We start from the raw sequence: 19407 nt of genomic DNA, 5'->3' as shown, positions 1-19407 counted from the left end.
TGACCCTCTTAGCATCCCACAGCGTCAGTTTCCTCAGTTGGATGCTGGGATGGTGAGAGCCCCTCCTGCAAGGTGAAGGGCATCTGGCAGGTGGTGAGCACTTGACAGGGTTATTAGGCTTTATTGTTGCCGCCTCCACTTGTGCGGGGAGTGGGGACCGCGTCCGGCGGGGCTGGTGTGGTCTGCGTGCCTGGCGTGCGAGCTGCATACTTGAGTCTCTCCCGGGGCTCCCTGTGTGTGGACGCAGCGCCCCTGTCCCCAGCTTCCTGGCCGGGCCCTTGAGGCCTGGGAGAGCCTGGCTGAGGCCCCGGGTGGGCACCGTCTCCTCGGTCCATGACCCAGTGGAGCCCCAGGGGTCTGGGCTACACTGCTGGACCCCTCCGGGCTCGGGGGCTCCCTGCCCGTGGCTGACGTGGAGTTGTGGGTGGCAGCCGGACCAGGACCTGCTCGGGGTTGCCCGCCGTATCCACCACACTCAGGTGCAGGAGGCCCAGGAAGGCGTCCGGTGCGATGCTGGTCATGTGAAGCCTGTTTGCCCTGTAACCGAGAGGCAGGCGTGAGAGTGGGTGCAAAGGAAGCGGGGGGGGGGGGGGGGGGGGGCACAACCGTCCTGGCCCACCCAGGCCTGCTGGAGCCCATCACAGCCCTTCAGGGCCCCCTGCCCCCAGGACTCGCTCTCCCCAGCCGCCTCCGGGGCACCTGAGAAAGAGGGCGCGCAGGCGGGGAGTGCTGAGGAAGGCTTCAGGACCCACGTGGCTGATGCGGTTGCCCTGCAGGTGCAGCTCCTCCAGGGCCTCGGGCAGGTCAGGGGGCACAAAGGACAGCTCGTTGTGGCTGAGGTCCAGCACCTGGGCAGAGATGATGCCACGGCGGCCCCAGGCCTTGAGCCCCAAACCTCTCTGCCCGGGCACTCCACACCAGCCTGGGCCTCCTCCCCTCAACCCCCTCCGCGTTGCCAAATTCCCTCCAGCCCCGACAGAGGTACAGTGAGTTCCGTCTGGGGCAGGCTGGGCTCTAGGTGCCGGGGTCCCAGACAGATGGGGACCTGCCTGCTGCGGGAGAGATCGAAGCAGTCGTTCGCGAGGATGGCACTTCCCTCACCGGGCACCCTCCCGACACCGTCTACTGACCAACCGCTTTCTCCCTAACTAGTGCGTCGGTGCCACGGGCCCGGAGCTGTGTCGCTCTGTGCCCACCTCTCCGGCGCCTAGGACAGCGCCTGCACCCCCAGATGCTCTAAACTCTGGAAGCAGCCGCGTTCAGGAGGAACCAGGGGGGCCGTGTTCCCCGGGGAGGCGGAGGGGCTGGTTGCCGAGGACCAGGTGGCAGGGACGGCACGGCCCAAGGCCCGGAGGCCGGCTCTGCCTCACCCACCCCGGGTCCGTCTGCCGGGCTCTCTTTGAGGCATCTCGGAGCCTTGTGGGAAGACGCTGCAAGGCGTGGGGATGGAGGGGACGAAGGGGCGGTGGGGGCAGTGTGGCTGACCGGCCGGCGCCTGACCTGGAGGGCCTGGAGTTCGTGCCAGGTGCCGGGCCCGATGTCTCCGATCCGGAGCCGGTTGTGCGCCAGGCTGAGCTCCCGCAGTTGGTCCAGGCCGGCCAGCGGCTCCGGCTCGAGGGCCCGCAGCTGGTTGCGCTGCAGCCGCAGGGTGTGCAGGCCGCCGGGCAGGCCGCTGGGCAGCCGGGTCAGCAGGTTGCCGGCCAGGTCAAGGCTGCGCAGGGCACGCAGCGGGCGGAAGGCCCGGCGGTGCACGCGGGCGCTGACCAGGCGGTTGTAGGCCAGGTTGAGTTCGGCCAGGCCCGGTGTGCCAGCCAGGTCCCGGGCCCCCAGCGTGGTCACGTGGTTGTGGGGCAGCACCAGGGCCCGCAGGCGGCGCGGCAGCGCCAGGGGCACGCGGTCCAGCCCGTTGCCATAGAGATGCAGCGTGTGCAGGCCCCGCAGCGGCCGCAGCGCCCCTGCGGGCAGCCCCGTCGCCCCCAGCTGGTTGTGCTGCAGCAGGAGGTAGCGCAGGCCCCGCGCCCCGCGCAGCCGGGCCGCCTCCACCCCGCGGATGCGGTTGCGGCCCAGGTGCAGCACGGCCAGGGTGCGGGGCAGGCCCGCGGGCACCGAAGCTAGCCGGTTGTGGGACAGGTCCAGGTACTCGAGGTGGTGCAGCTTGCTGGTGGGAGAGAGGGCTGGCGTGGGGCTGGGTGCTGAGCGGGGGGGTGGGGGTGGGGTGGGGACAGGTGAACCTTGGGGGTGAGGGTTGAGGAGTGCTCCCGCGATAGAAGCCGGAGACCCCAACTTGGGGGTGGGCGAGTCGCGAGATCTGGGTGGGAGGGGCACCCGCTGAGATCAGGGCAGAGTCCGGCCCCCTGGGCTGGATGTGGAGGTGACCAGGACAGAGTTCTGGGTGCAAGTCTGCATGCGGCGGTGATGACGTTTGGAAAATAGAACCCAGGCACAGAGGAGCTGGGAGCAAAAAGATGGCTGCTAGGTGCTCCGATGAGCCTGGTGCACAGCAGGTGCTCAGCAAATGAGGCCTCGGTTTGGGGCTCATACCCCGGAGGGGGCTGGAGGGTTGCAGGGGGTGGGGCTTGGACTCCGAACCTTCAACCCCTCCTGCCAGCACAAGGCTGCACCTGTGTCCTCCCCTGTCTCAGGCCCCACCTGAAGGTGGTGGCATCCAGGCCGCTGTCAGTCAGCTGGTTGTGCTGGAGGTAGAGCTCCCGCAGGTGTGTCTGGCGGCTCAGTGCCCCTCGGGGCACCTTGGAGATGAGGTTGTTCTGGGAAAGGAGGAGACGGTGAGACCAGGAGTCGGGGGACAGACAGCAGCAGGGAGCTATGGAAGGCTCTTGAGTAAGGGAGTAGCAGGGAGCTAGCTTTGGCAACGCGGGTCCGAGAGCACCCGTGAGTGACCTGCGCCAGTGGGCAAGACTCGAAGATACTTGTGACTACTGGCATTCTCGGGAGGGGGGGGGGCTCCCCCAGGAGAGAGGGAAAGGGGGCGGGCAGGGGGCTGGCAGGGTGGAGGAGGGGCACCTGCAGGTGGAGCCGCTCCAGCGAGGGTGGCAGACTGGGCGGCAAGTAGCTGAGCCGGTTGCTGGAGAGGCTGAGGATGACCACGGCTTCAGAGCCATGGAAGGCGTCAGGGGGCAGGCCGGCGTTGCTCAGCTGGTTGTTGTGGAGGTACACGGACCTGAGGGGAGCCAGGCTCCGGCCACCAGCCTGCCCCCGGCCCTCCCACCGGCCCCCACTCCCGCCCCCTGCACCCCAGCGCGGCCTCCAGTGTGAGGATGCGCACGCCTCCGCGCACTGTCTCCGCCTCGTGTCGCGGTTCTCCAGACGGCATCCAGGGTGTCCTGCCTCAGATCCCCCCCCCCCCCACCGCACCTCCCTCCCAGGGTAGGACTCTGCCCCTGCACACCCTCAAGGGCAGGCTCTGATCCCCTCAGGCCTCCAGGGGTAGGGAGTGACCCCTGGCATATCTGAGGTCGGAGAGGTCCGGGCTGGGCCAGGGGCTACCTGAGCGCAGGCTTCTCCCCAAAGGTAAGCGGGAAGATCTCCGTCACTTGGTTGGCAGCCAGATCCGCAACTCGGAGGGAGCGGGGCAGAAACTGGGGGGCCACCGAGAGCTGTGGGGACACGGCCATGCTTGGCCAGGGAGCCCTGCCCTCCACCCCACCCCCGCCGTGCCCTCCGCGCTCTGCTGTATGTCCCTGCGGGCCAGGCCTCAGGGCCGGGGCAGGGGTCAGGTAGGGGTGCTCACCTTGTTGTGGGCCACGTAAATGTGCTGCAGCTGCGTGAGGGACTCAAAGGCCTCATCGGGCAGGCCTGGGAGCGGGATGGGCAGTGAGGGGACCCCACCCCCCGCGGCCCCGGGGCCCAGGGAGGGGGCAGTGGGGGAGTCTGTGCTCCCAGCTGCCCCAGGGCTCTTGGCTGGCGACTGGCAGGGGCTCCTCCAGGCACCCTCCCACACGCCTCCCCACCCGTCCTCCAAAGCCACAGCCTGAGTTTCCATCCTGCTCAGCAAAGGGCAGTTCTGGGAACTACCGCAGAACTACCCACAGACCCAGCAGGGGAGGGAAGGGGCCGCCTCCCGAGGTCCCCTCACCCCTCACCCTCAGAAGAGATGAGATTGTTGTGGAGGTTGAGGGTCCGGAGGCTGCTGAGGCGTGACAGCTCATTGTAGGGGAGCTCCTGGAGCTGGTTGTTCTGGGGGGAGGATTCACACCCCTGAGCCCTCCGCAAGTGGCCGGAGCCCCGATTCCCAGCTCCCCATCGCCTTAAGCAAGTAAGCCTTGACACCCCTCACCCCCACACTTGATCCCCAAAGCCCCATTGCCCTGCAACCAAAACAACCCCGTCACCACAAACAACCCTGTGATCGCCAAGATGTTGACCCCCCGACACCCCATCTGCCCCCATAATTGACCCCTGACACCCATCACCCTGACCCCAAACAACCCTATAAACCAAAAAGATGTTGTCTGACGTTTCATCACCCCCACACCTGACCCACATGCTCCATCACTCTGACCCCCCCCCAAAACCCGTAACTGCCAAGACATTGACCTTTTAACACCTCCAAACGCTCAGCCCCTCCTAAAAGTTCCAGTGTCTGTCCCCCCCGCCCCCCGACCTGCCCTCGCCTCTAATGCCCAGACCCCGACGCTCTCACCCAGGCCAGCTTCCATCGCTGCCAAGACCTGCACGCCCAACGCCCCATCACCCTATCACCCTGAAACCCGGCACTTGGCGTGCTCACCCCGGCCTCCGGGGCCCCACCTGCAGGGAGAGGTGCTGAGCTGCCCGGGTGATGTTGTCCGGGAACACCTGAAGGTCCAGGCCATTGCAGTCCACTGTGTCTGCCCGGGGGCAGGAGCAGCGCAGGGGGCAGGCCCGGGGCGGGGGCTGCGAGCTCTCCCCCAGGTGGGGGAAGGCGGCGTCCTCCATGCCTGGGGCGGGTGGGGGGCCGGGCAGCAGCAGGAGCAGCAGCAGCAGGCTCAGCCGCTGGGAGTAGAGGGACTGATGGGTCACGGTGGCCCCAGGCCCAGCACCAGGTCACCATGGCGACAGGAGCATCCCCGCGTGGGGCGGGGGGGGGGGAGGGGGGAGCAGGCAGGCTCCCCTCCCTCCCCTGCCCTCCCGCCCCCACCCCACCTTACCATAGCCAGCCCCAGCTCTGCCGTCTCGCCTGAAATGCCGACCAGGGCTCCCTAATGGAAACCAGGCGGTCACCTCCTGGAGCCTCTTCCGTGGCCGCCACCGCCCCCCATCTCTTGGCACGGGCCACCCTCCACCCGGCTTGTTCTCCCAGGGGCTGGGGGGTGGGGGTGGGGAACTAGCCGGCCCACCCCCTTCCCCGCCCTGGGGAGGGTGGGAGGGCTGCCGGATGGGGTGGCGGCGGCGAGGACAGGCCAGCCCGTCCCCTCGGTCCCACCCCCACCAACCACCCATGCTCAGCTTGCGTAACCTCGGCCAGCCTGGGCCGGGCCACAGGAGCATGGAATGCTTGGGGGAAAGCTAAGATTCGCCCTGTCTGGTATTTGGGCCAACCGCAGAAATAGGGGTGGGGGCAGAGGAGTGGAAGATGCTTCAGGCCACAGGAGGGTCCCCAAGGAACTGGGGCCGGCAGCAAGGGGTCAGGGCAGGCCTGGGCTCAGCCTGCCAGCCCAGATGCCAGCCTGGGGGCTCTCAGCCAGGCCTGCCATTTGGGCCCCTCCTCCTCCTCCTCCCTGAGTGGCCACAGCCGCAGCTGCCTGAAAGGAAATTACACGTATTGAAGCACGAGCCCGGTGGTTAAGGGTGGTTAAGGATATGCACTCCGCGCCAGCCTGCCTGGGCTTGAACCTGGGCTCTGGCACCTCTCTGGGCCTTGGTTTCCCACTCTGCAAAGTGGGGAGTGGTCGTCTCATCTCCCAGGAGTCGTATAAGGATTAAATGAGATAACACATCTGAGGTGGGTGAGAAGGTTCCCGGCACATTCCTTGGCCTTTACACCAGAGCAGTAGCGTGGGGGAAGAAGCCAACCTCTGCCCCAGATCCCATCTCCCAGGATGCACCACTTACCCGCAAGGTGTCTTCAGGCAAATCGTTTTCCTGCCCAAACCTCAGTTTTCCCACACGTAGGACGGAGATGACAGAATACCCTTCCTTCCTCAAAGGCAAAACCAGGTTTTGGACAGAAAATTCTAAGCATCACATCTGCCCCTTACAAGTGCTCAGCTCAGAAGCGGCCGAGCCGATGGGCTGTGTGAAGGGCATGAAGGAGGTTGAAGGTTGGGGGGGGGGGGGGAGGGAGGTTTTCCAGAAGCAGAGCTTGAGACAAGGATTGAGTGCATTTGTCTTGGACAAAGAAGCTGTAGGGGAGCAGGGAAATGACAGAGGGAAGGAAAGAAGTAGTCAATGACGAGTTATCTCCGGGGTAATCAACTTGCCTAGAACTCGCCAGTTTTAGCACTCAAAACCCTGAGTCCCAGGAAACCCTTAGTCCTGGGCAAATTGGGACGGTTTGTCACGCTTGTTATCAAACAAGTTCCCACCAGAGGCATAGGGCTCGGTTCTGCTGGGGAGTGCTGGCAGATTTTGTAGGACACACGTCCTACCTGAGGGGTGAGGGAGCTGGGTTATTGATTCTCCAACTCCCTCCCTCAGGCACTGGTTCAGGGCTGAGGCTGCAGGATCTGAGTTCCCTGGCACTTTGGGTAGAACAGGCCCCAGCCCTAGATAGATGTAAATGCCTGATGGTGAGGCTTGGGGGCGCCTGGCAGGCTCCAGACATCACCTGCCAGGGAGAGTGGGAGGTTGAGCCACGGAGAGACATCAGGGGAGTGGGAGGAAGGGACCAATGTGGGGGAATGACGGACAGAGAGGGTATCTGCATTGTTAATCCCCCTCCCACAAAGGAAGAAGCTTGGAGGTGATCATTGGCCCACATTTCCCAGGACGGCGTGCACTCATGACAGGAGACACTCAGGGTCCCTCAGGGCTAGGGCAGGAGACAGGTCTGAGTTTCAGCCAGAAGAGAGAAACAGTCCTCAGCCCAAGATCTCCATGTGGAACCAGTGGCTGCTAGCTCGGAGTGTCCTCAGTCTCCCCAGCAGAGTAATGGGACTAGCCTCACAGAGCTACTGGATTTACTGCCTTGATGCTGGCCCCGGTGAGAACCAAACTGCTTCTGACAGGCATCTTTCAGTTGCAGAGGACAGAGAACCCAAACGAAACTAGCTGGTGCAAATGAGGGCATTTACTGACTCATGAACAGAAACATCCAGTGGATGTATCATTCAGGCATAGCTGGATCCAGTGGCTCAAATCACATCCTCGTTTGATCCTTTGCCTCTCAGCTCTCTCAGCAAGCTTCTCTGTTGAGTGCCAAGATAACCCCAGCAGCAACATGGGCACACTCTGAGCTTTACTCCAACTGAAAAGTCTCAGGTTTCCATCTCATTGGCCTCGCTTTGGTCACATGTCCGTCTGGAACCAGTCCCCGTGGCCAGAAGGATGGACCGCGCTGATTAGCTAGGAACCTAATCACTGCTCTTGTAAATGACCTGCTGGCCTTATCTCCCTGCGACAAACTCCATTCCCTCTACCTTGCACTGCCCTGCCCAGCCCTGCCCTGCCTTTCCTAGCCCTGCCCTGCCTGGTCCAGCCTTCCCCTACCCAGCAAAGAGTTCTGCAGGGACAGCACTGGAGGACTATGGTCCACGAATATAAGGCCCGGCATAATCAGCATTTATGACACCTTCATGGAATGCATGCGTGGAGGATGGTGTCTGTGTGTGTGGGAGAGGGTTGCATGGGGAGGCAGTGTTGGCTCTGATCTCAGAGTAGGGAGGACTGTAGGGTCATGGGGACAAGGGACAGTTGCAGGAACACCGTGGGCAGCTAGGGCAGCAATCTGGTCTCATTTTGTTTGCTGGGGCGTATGGGGAGGAGGTGGGGGTTGATGTTAAAGAGGGCAAGAAAGGGGCGCCTGGGTGGCGCAGTCGGTTAAGCGTCCGACTTCAGCCAGGTCACGATCTCGCGGTCCGTGAGTTCGAGCCCCGCGTCGGGCTCTGGGCTGATGGCTCAGAGCCTGGAGCCTGTTTCCGATTCTGGGTCTCCCTCTCTCTCTGCCCCTCCTCCGTTCATGCTCTGTCTCTCTCTGTCCCAAAAATAAATAAACGTTGAAAAAAAAAATTAAAAAAAAAAAAAAAGAGGGCAAGAGGATGATGAGAAATGTAGTCTCCCAATTAGAAAAGGAAAGGGGAAAAAAACGGGGTGGGCACCTGGGTATCAGTTGGTTGAGCGTCCGACTCTTGATTTCAGCTCAGGTCAGGATCCCAGGGTCGTGGGATCGAGCCCCATGTCAGGCTCCACATTGAGTGTGGAGCCTGCTTGGGATTCTCTCTCTTTCTCTATGTCTTTCTTCCCTGCTCATGATCACTCTTTCTCTTTCTCTTTCTCTCTCTCTCTCTCAAATAAAAAAAAAGAAAGAAAGAAGGAAAGGGAAGGAGGGGCCTTAAATCAGTACGCACTAATGATCCCAAGGCACGCCTTGGGCCTTCCCCTCATGCTCTGATGGCATTCAACCTCAAGACCCAGGCTAAGGCCAAACTTCTCAATCGGCCTTCATCTGGCTAATTAGCCCTTCAAATCTGAGCCAAATTCATAAAATCGCTGATACTTATCTGGGCCTATGGCTGCCTAAGATAAAGTGCCACATTTCCCAGCCTCCCTTGCAGCTGGGTACAACCATATGACTGTGTAAACAGAGGTGGTATGTGCCACTTTGAGGAAAAAGGAGTGCGTTTCTCCTCCCTACTGTTGGAATGTGGATGTGATGGCTGGAACTCCATCAGCCATCTTGGGCCGTGACGTCAAGACCACTATTCTTGAATGGTGGAGGGACAAGATAGAAGCAACCTGGGTGTCACATACAATGGAAGGCCATCCCTGCAATGATGTTTTGATCACCTCCTACCCACCCTGTTGGTGAAGGAGGGGTCTGCTCTAAATGATACAAGATAGCCACGCACGTGACAGCCAACCCTGGATAGAAAAAACTGGTGTTGGTTTATTATTCACATATAATCACAGCCTGAAGGAGGGAAGGACACGGCATGCCACGCGGGGAGCCACATGGGGGTGGCGCACGTGGGAGCCAAGTCAAGAAACAGGGTCAAAACAACTAGAATAGTCACCAAATTCGCGATTAAAATTAGCATAGTTATTTAAGTTGTGGCCTCCAAAGTTTAGAATGAAAATTGCTTATTCATAACACAACATGCTCAAATTAGTGCAAATTTTGCAAATAATCACCAAGAAGCTGGGATACATTTTTTTTTTTAAGTTTATTTATTTTTGAGAGAGAGAGAGGCAGAGACAGAGTGTGAGCAGGGGAGGGGCCGAGAGAGAGAGGGAGACACAGAATCCGAAGCACGTTCCAGGCTCCGCGCTGTCAGCACAGAGCCCGACGCGGGCCTCGAACTCACCAACTGAGAGATCATGACCTGAGCCGAAGTCAGACGCTTAACTGGCTGAGCCACCCAGGCGCCCCTGGGATAAATTTTTTAATAAAGAAAAAAATGAAAAAGCAGGCGCTGTGGCAGGCAGGCTTTGTAGTGACAAAAGGGGGAGGTGACCTCTGGTTCCCATGAGGGGGTGTGATTGGCATGTTTGGATGATTTCTCAGGCTGCCAGGGAGGTGACCCATTAGGCGGAGGACCCGATGGGGTGCAGGTGGTCTGGCCGATAGAGGAGGTAGCTGGGTGGGGAGCCTCTCCCTCCGGATGGAGGACATGTCTGACAAAAGCAGGGAGACTCCTGGTTGGGCCTTCGGGGCCCTGTGAGGCTCAGAGACAGGAGAGGAGCCACGGCATCTCGGGCTTTTCAAGACCCCCGGCTCCAGCGGTCTCGAACGCGACGGAGAAACGGACGTCCTCTCTTGGGTAAGCCACTGTTTCCCGTTTCCTCTCCTTCAAAAAAACAACATACTCTAAATCCTAATGGGGACGCCTGGGTAGCTCAGTGGGTTAAGCCTCCTACTCTCGGTTTCAGCTCAGGTCTCGATCTCGTGGTTCGTGGATTCGAGCCCCATGTCGGGCTCCACACTGGTGGTGCAGAGCCTGCTTGGGATTCTCTGTCTCTCTCTCTCTCTCTCCTCCCTCTCACTGCCCCTTCCCTGCTCTCTCTCTCTCTTTTGAAAAATAAAATAAATAAAATCCTTAAAAAAAATAAGTCCTAATGGAGACGGAGGCTATCTACAGAATGAGAGTCGCAGCCAAGGGGTGGATGGCATTGGCCAAAGAGAAAGCATAAAATGGAAAGGGAGGGGCGCCTGGGTGGCTCGGTTGGTTGAGCGTCCAGCTTTGGCTCTGGTCGTTATCTCAAGGTTCGTGAGTTTGAGCCCCACGTCGGGCTCTCTGCTGTCAGCACAGAGCCCTCGTCGAATCCTCTGTCCCTCCCCACCTCTCTGCCCCTCCCCTGCTCATGCACTCCCTCTCTCTCTCTCAAAAATAAATAAACATTTTTTTTTAATTTTTTTAATTTTTTATTTTTATTAAAAAAAATTTTTTTTTCAACGTTTATTTATTTTTGGGACAGAGAGAGACAGAGCATGAACGGGGGAGGGGCAGAGAGAGAGGGAGACACAGAATCGGAAACAGGCTCCAGGCTCTGAGCCATCAGCCCAGAGCCCGACGCGGGGCTCGAACTCACGGACCGCGAGATCGTGACCTGGCTGAAGTCGGACGCTTAACCGACTGCGCCACCCAGGCGCCCCGAAAAAATGAATAAACATTTTTTAAAAAGGAAAGAAAACGAGCAAGGAGACCAAGGGACCACTGCTGAGAAAAGCTTGATGGCCGAGGGGTGGGCAGAAGAGAGCCAGCAAAGATCATGGAGAAGGAGGGTCTGGAAGAGAGGACGAACCTGGAAGTATCTGGTAAAACCGAAAATGTGCCTGTCGTGTACTTGTGATGGTTAACCGTACAGGTCAAGTGAAAGGTTATACTCTAAAGTGATACTGGCCCATGGGCTGCACAGATTAAACCTGATTTCTGGGTGCAGCTGTGACAGTGTTCCTAGAAGAGATTAGCGCTTGAATCTGTGAACTCAGTGAAGTAGATTGCCCTCCCCCAAATGGATGGGCATCATCCAGTCCATGGAGGGGCTGAACAGAACAGAAAGCAGAGAAAGTGAGGCCAGGGGCGCAGGAGTGCTAGAAGACCGGGCTCCAGGGGTTCCCAAATACACTGGCTTCCGCTGCTCGCCAGTGACAAAATCCAAAGGCAGGGAAACCAGTGGTGATGAAACAGGAAAGGAATTTCTGTCAGTGAGGCCAACACCGGGAAGACAGCGGACGAGCTCTCGAAGACTGTCTCCCAAGCGCCAAAAATACTTCCAGGTCGGTATAAGGAAGATGGGGGGCAAAGGTGGGTGGGTGCATGCAGGTGAGCACTGAAGGTCAAATCGATCACGGCCTTGGCATCACTCTCGACTTAAAAAAACCAAAGTTTATTTTTGAGAGAGAGAGCGGGGGAGGGGCAGAGAGAGGGGGACAGAGGAGAGAGAGAGCGGGGGAGGGGCAGAGAGAGAGGGGGACAGGGATCTGACATGGGCTCTGCGCTGACAGCAGAGAGCCTGACATAGGGCTTGAACTCATGAACCGTAAGATCATGACCCGAAGCCAAATTCAGAGGCTTAGCTGAGCCACCCAAGTGCCCCTAAATCTTTCTATAGATTAATAGGTGTAGATATAGGTATAGATTAGATCAATCAATACATAGAGATAGAATTCTATGTCTATAAATAGATTGAAAGAGGAAGATATATATATAAAATGATATATACATATGTACATACAAAAGGATATATATATAAAGAATAAAGGATAAACATATACATGATAAGATAGATATAGATGATTTAGATATGGATATCTTACTGGTTCTGTTTCACATGTGCATATATAAAAAGAGATATATATACACATATCTATATATAAAAAGATAGATATATATACACGTATACATCTATCTCTATATAAAGGATATATATACATGATAAGATATATCACATACGGATACACATATATGTAGATACATTCGTTATTGGTTCGGTTTCCTGTGGGTATTAGATGGGCAGGCAAGATCATTCTGTGTAACAAGCAGCCCCAAGGGTCAGCGACTAACCCCAGAGTTGGTCATCCACACAATATGATCTCAACGGATCAGCAGGGTCACTCTGAGCCACACAGTCACTCAGGGATCCAGTCCACCAGAAGCCGCATCGTCTTGAACAGCAGCCCCCACAGTTGCTGGCTCTGTGGAAAAGAGAGGACTCCCAAGTCAGCTTTTCAGGGTTTCCACCCAGAAGTACCTTCTGCTTGCATTTCACTGGCCAGGATTAGTCACGTGGTCCTGCCTGACTGCAAGGGACAGAGAAGGTGGGGGTCGGGGTAGGGGCTTGGGGAGGAGCAAGGGGACTATTTGGAGTATTACTCTCTCTGCAACACCCAAGGACCAGAAATCTGCTCTGGAAAACCTCTTACACAGCCGGTAACAGATACATACAAGAGTTCCCTGTAGGCTCGTTTATTACAGTGAAAATTCTCTGCCGCGTGGGATCACACACGGCTGGTGATTTTAATTCACGTCACTTCCTCGGAGGGCCCCTCACCAGAACCCCCAATCAGAAGCAACATTTTTGTCTCTCTCTCTCTCCTCTTCCCTGCCTTACTTTTCTTCCTGGCATTTCTCACATCCTGACTTACATATCTGCCCACCGTCCACTGTCCTCCCCCACTGTGGAGGGGGGCACTTGGCCATAGTCACCTCTGTCCCTCAGCACCTAGAGCAGTGTCAAATACAAACCAGGTGAACGGTGAACATATGTCGTGTGAACAAGTGAAAAATAATCTCCTAAGAGGGGAATAAACAAACCAAACATGTTCCTGTTAAAATAATAGAGAACCAAGGGTGCCTGGGTGGCTCAGTCTGACTTCGGATCGTGATCTCGCAGTCCGTGGGTTCAAGCCCCATGTGGGGCTCTGTGCTGACAGCTTGAAGCCTGGAGCCTGCTTCGGATTCCGTGTCTCCCTCTCTCTCTCTCTCCCTCCCTCAAAAATAAATAAACATTAAAAAAAAAAATAGAGAATCAGATCTAGGACACACAAGGGACTCACTCTATATACGTAATGTATCAGCTTCCTGGAACGGTCGTACCGATGCTCACAAACAAGGTAGCTTAGAACGGCAGGCATTTATTCATTTCAGAAGTCCAGATTATTTATTTGGACCTGTGGAGAGAGCCTGGAAGTCCCAAGTCAAGGTGTTGGCAGAGCTGTTCCTTCTGGAGGCTCCTTCCTTGTAGCTCTTCCAGCTTCTGGTGGTTGCTGGCAATCTTTGACGTTCTTGGGCCTGTGGCTGTGTCAGGACCATCTCTGCCTCGGTTTCCATGTGGACTTTTCCTCCATGAGAGTGTCTGTGTTCCTCCTCCTCTCTTTTATAAGGACACTGGCCGTGGGATTTAGGGCCCAGCTGGTTAATCCAGGATAATCTCATTTCAAGATCTTTTACTTAATTACGTCTTTTTTTTTTTTTCCCCCAAATAAGGTCATATTTCCATGTTCTAAGGGTTAGGACACCAGGATACCCTTTTGTGGGTCACTGTTCAAACCATTACATGGATTAGTGTGGGTAGGGCTAATCTCGTGAGGAGAAAAAGGCTACAGAGCGAGGCTGACAGTTTTGATCATTTTCATAAAGTGAAAAAGATATTGGGGCGCCTAGGTGGCTCGGTCAGTTAAGTGTCTGAACATTTTTTTTTTTTTAAATTTTTTTTCAACGTTTATTTATTTTTGGGACAGAGAGAGACACAGCATGAATGGGGGAGGGGCAGAGAGAGAGGGAGACACAGAATCGGAAACAGGCTCCAGGCTCCGAGCCATCCGCCCAGAGCCCGACGCGGGGCTCGAACTCACGGACTGCGAGATCGTGACCTGGCTGAAGTCGGACGCTTAACTGACTGCGCCACCCAGGCGCCCCTGAACATTTTTTTTTTTTTAGAAACTGAGATATAATTGAGATACAACGTGAGTTTTAGGTGCACAGTACTTCATTTTGTTTATTACGTGAGTTTATTACTCATTTATTTATCACGTGTTGATAGACTTTTACTCGTATCCCACTTTGGGTGATTAACAAATAACACGGCCACGACCAGTCCTGAGCGAGGCTTTGAGGACACATGTCTGTTTTAAAAAATTTTTTTTCAACGTTTATTTATTTTTGGGACAGAGAGAGACAGAGCATGAACGGGGGAGGGGCAGAGAGAGGGAGACACAGAATCGGAAACAGGCTCCAGGTTCTGAGCCATCAGCCCAGAGCCTGACGCGGGGCTCGAACTCACGGACCGCGAGATCGTGACCTGGTTGAAGTCGGACGCTTAACCGACTGCGCCACCCAGGGGCCCCCACATGTCTGTTTTAAAAGTTCTCTTGGGTAGGGGTGCCTGGCCGGTTCGGTCGGTGGAGCGTGTGACTCTTGATCTCGGGGTTGTGGGCTCAAGCCCCACGTTGCCTGTGGAGATTATGTAAAAAAAATAAAATAAAATCTAAAAAAAAAAAAAAAAGACGTTCTCGGGTGAATACATCGGAGTGAAATGCGCTGAATCACACAGTAAGTGCACATTTCACTTTTTATGAGACTGCCAAACTGCCTTCCAACGTGGTTGTGTCGTTTTGCACCCCCACTGGCGGCTGTGAGAGTTATGGTTCCTCCAAGCCCTTGTCAACGCTTGTGGTCAGTCTTTAATTTTAGCCATTTTGGTGGGTATGTCCTGCTATATTATTGTGACTCTATTTGTATTTCTTTGATGACTAATAATGTTGAACATCTTTTCACGTGCTCACGGCCCATTCTATGTCTCCTCCGTGTTGAATTTAAGACTGTATAAAGGTAATGCCTATTTAAAATAAGTGAGGGGGCGCCTGGGTGGCTCAGTCAGTTAAGCGTCTGACTTCGGCTCAGGTTATGATCTCATGGTTTGTGGGTTCAAGCCTCGTGTCAAGTTCTGTGCTGACTGTGTGGAGTCTGCTTGAGATTCTCTCTCTCCCTCTCTCTCTGCACCTCCCCACCTTACACATGGGCAATCTCTCTCCCTCTCGAAATAAATAAACTTGAAAAAAAAGGAGGGGCACCTGGGTGGGTCAGTCACTTAAGCGTCCGACGTGGGCTCAGGTCAGGATCTCACAGTTCGTGAGTTCGAGCCCCACGTCGGGCTCTGTACTGTCAGCTCAGAGCCTGGAACCTGCTTCGGATTCTGTGTCCCCCTCTCTCTGCCCCTTGCCTGTTCACACTATGTCTCTGTCTCTCTCTCAAAAGTGAATAAACATTTTTAAAAACGTCAATGATAACACCCATTAGGATGGTTTCTATCAAAAAAAAAAAAAGATAACCAGGGCAGTCGGGTGGCTCAGTCGCTTAAGTGTCAGACTCTTGGTTTCAGCTCAGGTCATGATCTCGCAGTTTGTGAATTTGAGCCTGCACGGAGCTCTGCACTGACAACACGGAGCCTGCTTGAGATTCTCTGTCTCCCTCTCTCTGACCCTCCCTGCTTGCTCTCTATCTCTTTCTCTCAAAATAAATAAATAAATACTTTTTTAAAAAACGCAGAAGATAACAAATATTGGCAAGGATGTAGAGTAACTGAAACCTACTTTTTTTTTTTTTTTAACATTTTTGTTTATTTCTGAGAGACAGAGACAGAACGTGAGCGGGGGAGGGGCAGAGAGCGAGAGGGAGACACAGAATCCGAAGCAGGCTCCTGGCTCTGAGCTGTCAGCACAGAGCCCGACGCGGGGTTCGAACCCACGAACCACGAGATCATGGCCTGAGCCGAGGTCAGAGGCCCAAACAACTGAGCCACCCAGGCGCCCCTGAAACCTACTTCTTATCTCTACCCCGATACCCGGTCCTTGAACATGACCCATGGGCCCCGAATACAGCCGCTTTTCTCCGTCTTCACTGCTATTACTCGAATCCGAGCCACCATAACCTCTCCCTCTGGCCTCCCTGAGGCCATTCTTGCCCCACCACCCCTCTTCCCCTCAACATCCTCCACACGGAAGCCAAATGAACTTTTGAAGAGTCTTCTCTTCAGAAACCTTGGTATTTTGAAATAATTTTCAATTTACAGAAGATTTGTGCTATGGACTAAATGTTTGTGCCTTGCCTAAAGGCATATGTTGAAATCCAGCCCCGATGGGATGGTACTGGAAGGTGGGACCTTTGGGGGTGGTTATGTCATGAGGATGGAGACTTCATGAATGGGATTAGCGCCCTATAAAGGAGCCAGTGTTCGTGTGCCTTTGCTCTCTCCTCTTTCTCGCTGTTTCTCTCAGTCATGGGAGGATATAGCAAGGATATACAATCTAGGATTGGCTATGCCAGTGCCTTGATCTTAGACTTCCCAGCCTCCAGAACTATGGGAAATCAAATTTGGGTGTAAATCCACCCAGTCTACAGCATTTTTAATATGGCAGCTCAATGACTTAAGATAATTTGCAAAGGAGGCACAGAAAGTTCTTGTCTACCCATTACCCACTGGCCCGAATGGGAACATCTTGCATAACCACGGTACAGTTGTCACAACTAAGAGGTTAGCTAACCTTGGCACAAGACTGTTCACTAAACTACAGGCTTAAGATGAGTGACACCAGTTGTCTCTCTGATGTCCTTTTCTTTTCTGGTCCAGGGTCCCATCCAGGACACCACATTTCATTTATTTATCACGTCTCCTAAGACTTCTCTAAGTCGTGCCAGTTTCTTGGTCAGGCTTTGTTTCTCGTGATCCTGACGTTTTTGAAGTATCCTAGTCAGGTCTTTGTAGACTCTCCCTCGAGTTGGGACAAACATCTGATGGTTTCTCACGACTAGATTGAGTTTGGGGGTTTAAGTGACGATATTGAGGAGGTGATGTGTCCTCCTCATCACATCATATCAAGGGTCCAGGCACATGACTCATCGCTATGATGACAATGTTGATTACCTGGTTGAGGTAATGTCTGCCAGATTTCTCCACTGTCAAGTTCGTTGCTTCCCTTCCCGTAACTTTATTCCTTAGAAGCAAGTCACTAAATCCAGCCCGCACCCAACAAGGTGGAGAATTAAGCTCCACCTCCCGGAAGGAGGCATATCAAACAATCTGTGGACATATATTTAAAAAAACCCAGTAGTTAGTAAATATTTTGGGAGAGATACTTTTAGGGTAGGTGTTTCTCCTTCCAGTTTCTTTTTTTATTTTATTTTATTTTTATTTATTTATTTATTTTTTTCAACGTTTATTTATTTTTGGGACAGAGAGAGACAGAGCATGAACGGGGGAGGGGCAGAGAGAGAGAGGGAGACACAGAATCGGAAACAGGCTCCAGGCTCCGAGCCATCAGCCCAGAGCCCGACGCGGGGCTCGAACTCACGGACGACCGCGAGATCGTGACCTGGCTGAAGTCGGACGCTTAACCGACTGAGCCACCCGGGCATCCCTTCTCCTTCCAGTTTCATCCACAAATTTTAGCATTCATTGGTAGATCTCGCCTGCTGCAAATTGTAATTGTGGTGTTTGCCTGAGGATAATTTCCTATTTCCCTCATTCTTTCTACACTTATTAATTGAACATCTATTAATTGAACATCTTCTATATGGAAGAGTGGTCTCTTCCCCCCACCCCCCGCCCATTTTTTATTCAATCATTTATTTACACCAGTATGAACTCATGGGTATTTATTTAATTCTTTGGATTACAATGATTATTTCTTTGTTTGTTTGTTAATTAAAGTAATCTCTCCGCCCAGTGTGGGATTTGAACTCAAGGCCTGGAGATCAGAAGTCGCATGCTCTACCCACTGAGACAGCCAGGTGCTCGCTCCATGGATCATAATGATCTTTTAAATCTCATATCAGATTCCATCAGCTTCTACTAAAAACCTTCCAGAGGCTCCACTTTATGCTTAAGAGTAAAATCCAACTATCTTGCTCACCCGACACTCCCTGCCCACTTCCTGGTCCTTGTCTGTTTCACTTACTTACTTTCTTCCTTGCTTATTCCTGCTTTGGCCCAACTGGACTTTTTGGGGTCTTTCAGTCATGTCACCCTCATCCCTCTGAAGGCTTTTTGTCTTTATTGGAATATTCCTCCTCCTCACCTGCATGGGGACCTCTCTCTAGCTGGCCTGAGCAGCCTTCTTCCTTCTCTTTGATTTCTAATCCTACCTCGAATTAGGTAACTGAAATCTATTTCTTTCTCATCTGTCTTGTTCACTGCTGTACCCCTAGAACCTAGAACATAGTAGGTGCTCAAGAAATATTTGCTGCATAAATGAATGCACGGAATGCATTCATGAGGCTGGGAGAGTACAAAGAACAAGATCCATTCACTCCCTCTTTGATTACAGCCATAATTGAGGCATATGCGTGCCAGGTACTCAGGCGCACTACACGGTAAGCCTCAGTTTCCCCCTGTGTAAAATGGACGTAATAAAAGGACCTATCTAGGGGTGCCTGGGTGGCTCAGTTAGTTAAGCGTTTCACTTCAGCTCAGGTCATGATCTTGCTCACGGGTTTGAACCCTGAGTCAGGCTCTGTGCTGATGGCTCAGAGCCTGGAGCCTGCTCCGGATTCTGTGTCTCCCTCTCTTTCTGCCCTTCCCCCTGCTCACGTCCTGTCTTTTTCTCACAAAATTAAAAAAAAAAAAAAAACATTAAAAAAATCTTTTTAAAAAGGACCTATCTACAAAACTGTTGCGAAGATTAGATGAGCTAACACATATGAAAATGATACTCAGCAGGCATTCAACAATTATTAGTATTGTTATCTGTAAAATGGGCACAACAGCGACTTACTACATAGAATTGTTTGTAAGCTCAGAACCGTGTCTTGCACGTGTGAAGTGCTATATAAGCGATAGATTCTATCATCGTCATTGTCATCCCACCAGGCCGTCCCTACTTTCAACGAAAGATGTTTTTAATCGAATCTCATCTTTTTTTGTTTTGTTTTGTTTGCAAATCCCTTTCTTCGGCCTGCCCTGGTGGTCTCAGGATACTGTCAGGCCTCTGCACCTCCGTAGAGAGCGCGGACATCACTAGGCTGGGGACTCTGGCCCTTGTGGACCACAGACTCCCATCGCCCCGCCCACAGGCCTGGACCGCCCGCGGTCTCCATGGAAACCCACTAGCCGCAGGGGGGCGAGACGCCGCCGAGACGGATAGGGGCCTTCGCCTATCCGGTCAAAGTCATTTCGGCAAGGGGCGCAAATGGGGCCTCTGATGGGTGCGTCCTTGCGGAAAGGCGGGGATACGGCGGCGGACCACGGGGGTTGTGCAGTTTCTACCAATCAAGTGCCGAGATCGCTTTGATGGACAGGCGTAGCGGGAAGAGG

At 54.3% G+C, this 19407-nt stretch overlaps 1 protein-coding gene across 3 annotated transcripts; it reads right to left on the bottom strand.

Annotated features, from left to right (window-relative positions):
- Window positions 1–105: 105 nt before the first annotated feature.
- On the bottom strand, window positions 106–5326 carry PODNL1 (podocan like 1). 3 transcript variants are annotated; one of them, XM_086698910.1, is made up of 10 exons: window positions 5148–5325; window positions 4768–4992; window positions 4101–4194; window positions 3749–3813; window positions 3505–3614; window positions 3022–3178; window positions 2650–2765; window positions 1501–2158; window positions 700–848; window positions 106–537 (listed from the first exon to the last, which is right to left on the bottom strand). In XM_086698910.1, the coding sequence occupies exons 1-10, from the start codon at window positions 5148–5150 to the stop codon at window positions 363–365; spliced, it is 1752 nt and encodes a 583-aa protein (XP_086555036.1). In that variant the 5' UTR covers window positions 5151–5325; the 3' UTR covers window positions 106–362. The 3 variants fall into 3 exon arrangements, with proteins under 3 accessions (XP_086555036.1, XP_086555037.1, XP_086555038.1); XM_086698911.1 differs by lacking the exon at window positions 3749–3813 and having other exon boundaries at window positions 3022–3153; window positions 5148–5326; XM_086698912.1 differs by lacking the exons at window positions 3749–3813; window positions 5148–5325 and having other exon boundaries at window positions 4768–5072.
- Window positions 5327–19407: the final 14081 nt, after the last annotated feature.

Source organism: Puma concolor, chromosome A2, assembly GCF_028749965.1.
Source record: "Puma concolor isolate L17-30 chromosome A2, mPumCon1.1.hap2, whole genome shotgun sequence".
Taxonomy (NCBI): domain Eukaryota; kingdom Metazoa; phylum Chordata; class Mammalia; order Carnivora; family Felidae; genus Puma; species Puma concolor.
This window is presented reverse-complemented; position numbering and strand designations above follow the sequence as displayed.

Bases quoted from the DNA above. Each gene is read 5' to 3' on its own strand.
- PODNL1 (XM_086698910.1), bottom strand. The intron at 4,195-4,767 runs GTGGGGCCCCGG...TCCTCCCCCCAG, and splicing joins CTCAGCACCTCTCCCTGCAG to AACAACCAGCTCCAGGAGCT. The intron at 3,179-3,504 runs GTAGCCCCTGGC...GGCTCCCCTCAG, and splicing joins GGGGAGAAGCCTGCGCTCAG to GTCCGTGTACCTCCACAACA.